Raw genomic sequence first — 8,844 nt, 5'->3', positions numbered from 1 at the left:
CTATAAATGCATTTACTGCAGGTATAATTTTCAAACCATCTCATTCAAGGTGAACGAAAACCTTTCGAAAACCATGTTGGTAAGAGGAAGAGCGGAGCTCAGCTTCACCCACCATACCAGACCAGCCCGTCCCAGAGCCCTCCTCCCGTTCCTGTGCCCTCGGTCCCCTCCAGGGTCCCTCGACAGGCCCTTGGACGTCCCTCTGAAGGCCCATGGACAGAAGGCCCTCGGCAGAATGCACTGAAGCCAACTTACCCTCTCTCCTCTTAATCTAGCCTCCCTCACCTGACAACACGCCCGGCCCGTCTCCGACCCGCATGCCTGCCTGTCATCACTACAGAGATGCATGCACATGCTCTTCTACAAGAATCACATTGTTCTGGAAAGTGAAGACCCTTAGCGCGCCTACATGCTGCTTTTACTTTAGCTCTACAGAATACTATCAAAGAATTAAAATTTAAAACTAGCAAAACAAATTTTGAAAAGATCTAAAAAAGATCAAAAGCAGTTATTTCTAATACAACTACACTTTCACGACTTTACTCAAATTGTTACACTTGGCTAGGATAAATAGGACTTCAGGTACATTCACTTCCCAGCACATGAGGAAAACATCTGACACACATTACTTGGCCACATCATTGAGTTTGAATTAAGGGTTAAATATCACACAAGTGCAATAGATTATGGAATACAGCCCAGACCACATACTGTACTTAATTTACTGTTTCTATTATGAATGCTTCATTAAAATAAAAACAAAGATGGCAAAATTTACAATCTAAGCAATATATTTTACAGTTAAAAGGACCAAGCCATATGAAGTTAAGATCTAGTCAATGCACAGTGGGCCCTTCAACTGAAACTCAAAAGGGCACGTCTTCCAGAATGTCTAAACATAAAAGCTTGTTTTGGGAACAAGATTCATATAAGCAAAATTTTCCACAGGATGTGGGTCGGATCAAGGGCCTCAGAGGAGAATATGCATTAAAAATGTTTAACAAGACAGCCACCTACCTTCCAGCCACCCAAAACCACAATTTAAATGCCCATCGTGCAAGAGCATAAAAATAGAGCACTTCAACTCAATATAAAAATAACATAGAATAATAAAAATGCAAGAGAGAAAGAGAGGTGGAAAAGTGAGGAGTGAGGGTGATGATCCCACCCGCCCATCCATCCACCCGTCCCTCCCATCCCATTCTCTTCTTGTCCCCACCTTGGTCCTATCTTCTCCTTGTGCTTCTCCATTGCTTTCTCAGCCATGTCTTTGTTCTCAAATTGAACGTAAGCCTCCCCCGAACTCCTTCCCATGTAGTCTGTTGGTATGGATATCCCGTTGGGAACTATCTCCAACCCTACCCAACCAACCAATACAAGATGCCCATCAGCACACAGCAATTATTAATAAAAAGAGAGCAGTTGTGTTGGTAAAGTAAAGTTAAACAATTTAAGCAAAAACTAATAGAATGAGAATGAAAATTAGCCAATGTACTTATCAAAGAAAAAGAAAACTATCTTCTGCGCAAAAATGCAGGTTACAGTTTAAGTGAGAATTTTCATAACTTATAAAAATATATACCAGTAGGACAAGCATCAACACAACTGCTCAAATCACAAGTACATGATACACTTCATATGGTGACTGTTTGAAGAAACCTCCAAACAGTCAAGTGGCTTGTCACTGCTATAGATCATGCTACATGCGTAAAGCACACAGGTGCTACTATGCATTCTGGAAACAAATCTGACTATTGTTATTTAAAGTAGAATCCAATAAGGATTGATTGTTTGGTCAAATAGAGTTTAAAGGAGGAAAACTGAATTGAACTCAAATGAAACAAGTAAAACTAAGAATAGGCACGAGTCTTAGGATTTTATAATCAATACTGAAGAAAACTAAAAGGAACACAGGAAGCCAATGCATGCTTATCTGTCGGCAGGAGAATCAATTGACATTCCGGACACACACAGAGCAGGGACAAAGATCAAAATTCAAGATGCTAGCAGTGACAAGCCTCAAATAATTCATGGTAAAATTGTCATCTCTAAACTCTATGTAAATGTAAGATTGCAATGGGAACTAAAAGCACAATGAATATGACAACAGAAGGAGAGCCAGCTCCATTCTATAAATTCTGCTGTCTCATAAAAGATTTCATCTCCTTCAACTGACATACTCAATTTTGAAAACAAAATGATAAAAAAAAGTTGTCTAACATTGGTAAGCAAGTTTAAATGATAAAAAACTTAAGATTGCAACAGTCAGTGAGAACTGCATGTAAAGAATTAAAAGACAGAAATTTACTTACCGTCAAAAAATTTAACAATCTCATCTTTTGCGCATCCAAATGGCAGACCTCTTAGTCTTATACATGCATCATCAGCCGAATCTTCAACAAGAAGGCCACTGCGCTTCACAACATATTCCATCTCCGAGCGCTTTGCTTTAAACACTGCAAGAAGAAACGACAGAAAGAGTCAGTTGCAAGGTATCTGCACTAAAGAGACAATTAGCTAACATGAGCTAACATTTTACCTTCAATGTATCTGTGGCCCATATGATCTCTATCTCTCTTGCAGGCTTTCTCAACATCTTCTTCTGACATCATTTCAACGTAAGCCTCTCCACTAGGCCTTCCTTCCCGGGACAGTGTCATTTGAATCCCCAACTTGCCATTCTTAATATTGCAGTCACCTACAAAACAGACAAATTATGATCACTTAGAGAGGTTGCTTGCCTAAATGTCAAATACTGATTGAATAAATAACACCATACTGAAAAAATTGTAGATTTCGCCGACTGTGGTTGACCAAGGCAGACCACGAAGTTTGACAACGTGGCCCTCCTCTTCATCATTGAAGTCGGAAGTCATTGTGGGAGCTGTAACACACAAATCACATTTTGTTGTTGCTTCAAAAATAAAATGGATGCAACATAATTAAATAGACCACAGTTTATGGTGAGGCAAGATGGATCATAAATAATGCAGCTCAAATTGCTGATTAAATCAAAAATTAAATAGGGGGACCAAAATGTACCTAGGACAAATTGTTAGCTACTTGTACAAATTATAGAACAAAAACAAAAGGAATTTTTGGGTTGGGACTGCAACCGTCTTCACTGGAGCCATGGGACAGCTAACAGCCTAAGGTGCAGACAAGTAGCAACCTAGCTCTGAAAGGCCTGCACATAACATAAAGAGGTATCTCCTTAACAAATATACAACGTTTACCAACACACTGGGTAAACAAAGCTCCAGAAACTGTAATATTGGTTTTGAAGCTATCTTACAAGTGAGATAATGAAGTTCACAAAATAGGCTACACAGCAGCCCCGACAGGAGGGTGATATGGGTAAATTTTGACAACGGTTTTAGGAGAAAGTGCGAAGCTTTGATGTGACTAAGACCTTACCTAGTTGGTGAAAATACCACCAAGGACCCGAAAATAACTAGCAAGATGAAATCTTGCTTCAACTACAGGGAACAAATACAATTTACAACACACCGATAAACTCTCTGCCACCGGAACAATGGCGTCGGTTGGATTGAGAGCGTCTCCGGTTTTTCCAACCCACGCTAGGGTGCTGTCTTATTCTCACAAAATGTGAGCCGACTGGTCAGAACTGTGATTGTTAAAAAAACTGGTCTAGTTGTTGTATAAAACAAAATAGACACGGTAAAAACTCAACTTTTCACTTTGGAAAGTGTTTTCGAGCATTAAAAATCATTTACAGTCAAAGCTAACCCCTGCTACCTCGGCAAAATGGCAATATTCTGCGATTTGTTTTGAAACTCGCGCTATTTTGGAAGGTTCTCGTACTTGTCGATGGAGAGCGCTTTGGACTGGTGAGGAAGAAGAAAGAAAGAAGCCAGATCGTCGTGTATGAATGATATGATGAAACTCGGGTACCGTGCGCTTGTTTAGTTGCAAATCAAACGGTTTCAATTAATTTGTTTGTCAACAGTTCTTTCCGTACCTAATTGGAAATGTTGTTATCCGCCGTTCGAATTCGCAGTGGCGTTACCCGAACGCTGTGCAGTCTTCCGCAGCGTTATGCTAGTACCTGGCGCACGAGTAGTGTCGTCTGTTCTAGGAGAGCACAAGGATCTTTTGTAACTCAAAGACTTCCCCAAACTCGTCGACAACCCTTTCTGACAGCTACAAGGGCTTTGGGCTCCGCTCCGGCAGGCTCCAGCAACGGCTCCGACGATGGTGCTTCTGCGGCTCCTGAAGAAGACTTTGGCCCTATAACCCAATCCCTACCGGCTACGGTGGTTGTTCCAGAAGTTTGGCCAAACGTTCCTCTCATAGCTATCAACAGAAATCCGGTTTTTCCGAGATTCATAAAACTAATAGAGGTGATCGACATTTATTGACTCATGTTAATACGCCCTCTTAAATGCTTATGTATATTAATGTTGAAATCATTATTTTATTCATAGATTACTGATCCCCTGTTAATGGATGTTATTCGACGAAAGGTTAAACTTAATCAACCCTACTGTGGAGTGTTTCTGAAGAAGAATGAAGAGTATGTAGTTTTCAGTACCTATGGTGTGTGTTGACCTTGAAGATATGTTAAGACTGTAACCATTACTGTTTGCCTAATCTCCTACAGAAATGAATCCCAAGTTGTTAAAAACTTAAACGATGTTTATCAAATTGGTACTTTTGTTCAAATCCATGAGCTACAAGATGTAGGGGATCGCCTACGATTAGTCGTCATGGCTCATCGCAGGATTAAAATTATAAAACAAATTCCAGACATTGTGGAAGAAGGACCTGAAGGTACCTCATTTTCTATGCATTGCAAATGGATTTTCAGGGCTAGAATTAATATTTGTGTTTAAGAAATGTCTCTCAATATTGTTTTCACAGAAATGAAACTGAAGTTCCCTAATAACGTAACAGTTGATGTTTTTGTAGAGGATGTGGAATCAGAGAGGAGAGGACTGCGAAAAAGACGGAAGAAACGGAACAATCTCAATGCGTCTGAAAATGACTCTGTCAAAATGGCCTCGGAGAAGTCTGAAATTTCTGGCACTGAAACTACACCCATTGATGGACTCAATATTGAAAAAATTGATGTTACTGGACAAGAATCTTCATTTGAAGGGTCTAGTACAGAAGTCCCTATAAATGAACCACTCCTCATGGTTGAAACAGAGAATGTCACTCATAATACTTTCCGAGTATCAGAGGAAATCAAGGTACGGTTGGTTTGGTTTCTACATGTGTTGTTTTGATCTTCATTAATATTATGAAAAATATTTACTAGTGAAGGCATAATAAGTGCAACCTTTAAAAACCAATTTCAGGCATTGACTCAGGAAGTAATTAAAACAATTAGAGACATAATTAATCTAAATCCCCTCTACAAAGAGTCACTACATCAGATGCTGCATCAAGGTCAGAGAGTGGTTGACAATCCTGTTTACTTATCTGACCTTGGTGCTGCATTAACTGGTGCAGAACCAGCAGAACTTCAAGCAGTTCTTGAAGAAATGGATGTATGTCATAATTACATATTTGTCAGTCTTGTATATAAATTTTGCACCAAATATTATGGTTATTACTAAAAATGTAATTCTTTTCTAGATCAACAAAAGACTTTTCTTGTCTCTAGCGCTGCTAAAGAAGGAGTTAGAACTTAGCAAACTTCAGCAAAAGATTGGGCGAGAGGTGGAAGAGAAAGTTAAACAGCAGCATCGTAAATACATTTTGCATGAACAGTTGAAAGTTATTAAGAAAGAATTGGGTTTAGAAAAGGAAGATAAGGATGCTATCGGTGAAAAATTCCGTGAACGGCTTAAGGTGAGATTTTCAGTTTGATTTTTCATTGGTGATTTTCTTTACCTTTTACTGATTATAAAGTGTACTGTAATTTAAGGATAAAACTGTACCTCAAGCTGTTATGGATGTAGTGGAGGAGGAACTAAACAAACTTGGTCTGCTTGAAAATCATTCCTCAGAATTCAAGTAGGTTCATTCAATTGTAACTATTTCAAAGTTATTCTATCTTGTGAGTAAAAGCTTGTGGTTATAGCTAAATTTTTTACCTTTATTTGTAGTGTAACAAGAAACTACCTGGATTGGCTGACTACTTTACCATGGGGTATATCTAGTGAAGAAAACCTTGAAATCAGCCGAGCTTCTGAGATTCTTGAAGAAGATCACTATGGCATGGAAGAAATAAAGAAGCGTGTATTAGGTCAGATGTTGGTAACAATAACTACTGTAACTTAATATGAATTTCTTTCTTAATAATTTTGTTTGTATTCCCTTTACAGAATTTATTGCTGTAAGTCAGTTAAAGGGTTCCACACAAGGCAAGATCTTATGTTTCCATGGGCCACCTGGTGTTGGCAAAACTAGTATTGCAAGATCCATTGCAAGAGCTCTCAATCGAGAATACTTTAGATTTAGTGTTGGTGGAATGACAGATGTAGCTGAAATCAAAGGCCATCGTAGAACGTATGTAGGTGCAATGCCTGGGAAAGTTATTCAATGCCTTAAAAAGACCAAAACAGAAAATCCCCTAATACTCATTGATGAGGTTGACAAAATCGGCCGGTGAGTAGAAATGTCTAATCTGTGTATCCAGATTGCTGAAATGAGCAATTCATTTATTTATTTTTATTTTCGTTGTTTAGAAGTCACCAAGGTGATCCTGCGTCTGCTCTGTTAGAACTACTTGATCCAGAACAAAATAAAAATTTCCTAGACCATTATTTAGATGTTCCTGTAGATCTTTCAAAAGTACGTATGTAATAGACTGATTTCACACCATCACTATCCATCCAATCAACTGTTTGTATTTTATACTTATGAACATGTTTTAAAATTTTAATTTTTCTAGGTACTGTTTATTTGTACAGCTAATGTAATAGATAGCATACCTGATCCTTTACGGGATCGAATGGAACTGATAGAAATGTCTGGTTATGTTGGTGAAGAAAAACTTGCCATATCGAAACAGTACTTAGTTCCGCAAGCAATGAAGGACTGTGGGGTGACTGATTCTCACGTAAGTTCAACAGAAAGCATTGACTCACTTCACCGGAAAGTAATGACACTATGACATACCATTGAATTTACTGTTTTCGATCCTCTCTTTTCTAGGTTGCTATTACGGATGATGCACTTAACACAATAATTAAATCATACTGCAGAGAAAGTGGAGTCCGTAATTTACAGAAACACATTGAGAAGGTTTGACGAGACACCTATCCACAATTTCAGTTTTCACTGCACCACTTCTGTGTCCTATATAGCAATTACTGGTCTTTTTCAGGTTGTACGTAAAGTTGCTTTTAAAATAGTGAAGAAAGAGGGTGATCACTTCAATGTTGAACCTAGTAATTTGCAAGATTTTGTTGGCAAACCAGTATTTACACATGATCGAATGTATGATACAACACCTCCTGGAGTTGTGATGGGGCTTGCATGGACATCAATGGGTATGAAATCAAAAGTACATATTCACTAATCTCATTACTTCATAAGTACAATGGCTTAAATTTATTGTCACAATTACAGGAGGATCTGTCTTGTTTATTGAGACCACTAACAGGAAAAGTCTTCCTGAGAATAGTGAAGATAAGAAGGCTGCTGGTGCAGGCTCAATGGAAATTACTGGTCACCTTGGGGATGTTATGAAAGAGTCAGCAAGAATTGCATTGACTGTCGCACGTAATTACCTTTCTGAAAAAGATCCATCAAATAAATTTTTAGACAATGCTCACTTACATCTTCACGTTCCTCAAGTACGTTCCATATAGACTGATTTTAAAATCAATGTCATCATGATTTCTTAATGAAACTTTTTCAATTTTGTTGTATTAGGGAGCTACTCCAAAGGATGGACCTAGTGCAGGTTGTACCATAGTAACAGCACTGCTGTCTCTTGCAAAAAAGAAGCCTATTCTTCAGGATGTCGCAATGACTGGAGAAATTTCTTTGACAGGCAAAATATTACCTGTTGGTGGTATTAAAGAGAAAACAATTGCTGTGAGTACATGTACTACTGTACATATATGTAACTAATGTTTCCTCAAGTATGTACCGTACATATTTTAACTGTTTAATTTATTTACAGGCCAAGAGAGTTGGTGTGAAAACAATAGTTATTCCTGAAGAGAACAAAAAAGATTTTGATGATCTCCCGAAATACATTAGTGATGGTCTTGATGTCCACTTTGTCGGTGATTACAGACAAGTCTATGAAATCGTCTTCCCTGATGAAATTTAAAAAGTATTTGTTCATCTTTTAACACCAAATAGTATCCATACAGGTTAGGATGTACGCAGGAGTGTTGAACATATATAGTTATAGAATAATTTGAGAGTATTAGAACCATTCAGATTTGTTTTTCTTTGCATGTTTAAAGATGTATATCATAATCTGTTTTCTGTCTACAAGTTTCTAAGGATTGTTGACTGAGTGAATAGACATTCCTAGCCTAGCAAATTGAATTCAAGCCATTCATAGCATGTGTATTTCAATAATTTCAAGGTATTGCCATAAATATCTTTTTTTTTTTTTTGTGAAACAAAATATGTTTTGTATGCAATTTTCATGGATTTCTGTGTCAAACTTTACTGCCCAATTGATTGTGCCCACACATTTAGTGGTGTGGTCAAGGTTGTTTTTATAGGCAATAATGTGAAGATTTGTTCAATAATATCTGCTATAAAAGCATGGAGTAAAGAGAAGGAAGATGTGAAGCTAGCTGGTCTTTCTGCTCATTGGAAGTTATACAGAATATGCAGTTTGTTGTTTTGTTAATGGCCTCCTAAATCCTTTCTGGAGACTTAATCTGCACTGTTGTTATTTTT

General features: G+C 37.9%; 2 protein-coding genes across 4 annotated transcripts in view; one reads left to right on the top strand and one right to left on the bottom strand.

Moving 5' to 3' along the window:
- LOC113210980 (heterogeneous nuclear ribonucleoprotein H) overlaps nucleotides 1-3,585 on the bottom strand; it is an 11,074-nt gene extending 7,489 nt beyond the window's left edge. The window contains exons 1-5 of one of the 2 annotated variants that reach the window (XM_026429197.2): nucleotides 3,418-3,585; nucleotides 2,780-2,884; nucleotides 2,540-2,698; nucleotides 2,313-2,456; nucleotides 1,220-1,358 (exon numbers count right to left, since the gene is read on the bottom strand). In XM_026429197.2, the coding sequence (XP_026284982.1) occupies nucleotides 1,220-1,358; nucleotides 2,313-2,456; nucleotides 2,540-2,698; nucleotides 2,780-2,876 (539 nt within the window). In that variant the 5' untranslated portion in view covers nucleotides 2,877-2,884; nucleotides 3,418-3,585. The remainder of the gene's footprint in view (nucleotides 1-1,219; nucleotides 1,359-2,312; nucleotides 2,457-2,539; nucleotides 2,699-2,779; nucleotides 2,885-3,417) is intronic. The other variant, XM_052264872.1, reaches the window with a different exon arrangement.
- A 274-nt stretch (nucleotides 3,586-3,859) lies between these two features.
- Nucleotides 3,860-8,733, top strand: LOC113217030 (lon protease homolog, mitochondrial). 2 transcript variants are annotated; one of them, XM_052264871.1, is made up of 16 exons: nucleotides 3,860-4,364; nucleotides 4,449-4,537; nucleotides 4,625-4,794; nucleotides 4,933-5,216; nucleotides 5,325-5,516; nucleotides 5,605-5,820; nucleotides 5,897-5,985; nucleotides 6,078-6,217; nucleotides 6,297-6,579; nucleotides 6,660-6,765; nucleotides 6,866-7,033; nucleotides 7,129-7,218; nucleotides 7,301-7,466; nucleotides 7,546-7,772; nucleotides 7,852-8,016; nucleotides 8,105-8,733. In XM_052264871.1, exons 1-16 carry the CDS (start codon nucleotides 3,993-3,995, stop codon nucleotides 8,255-8,257), a joined length of 2,910 nt encoding a protein of 969 aa, XP_052120831.1. In that variant the 5' UTR covers nucleotides 3,860-3,992; the 3' UTR covers nucleotides 8,258-8,733. The 2 variants fall into 2 exon arrangements, with proteins under 2 accessions (XP_052120831.1, XP_052120830.1); XM_052264870.1 differs by having other exon boundaries at nucleotides 4,885-5,216.
- The last annotated feature ends 111 nt before the right edge of the window (nucleotides 8,734-8,844 follow it).

The sequence above is a fragment of the Frankliniella occidentalis genome, unplaced genomic scaffold (genome assembly GCF_000697945.3).
Source record: "Frankliniella occidentalis isolate FOCC.00 unplaced genomic scaffold, Focc_3.1 Scaffold22, whole genome shotgun sequence".
NCBI classification, from domain to species: domain Eukaryota; kingdom Metazoa; phylum Arthropoda; class Insecta; order Thysanoptera; family Thripidae; genus Frankliniella; species Frankliniella occidentalis.
Note: the sequence above shows the minus strand (reverse complement) of the source record. Positions and strands in the feature narration are given on the sequence as shown.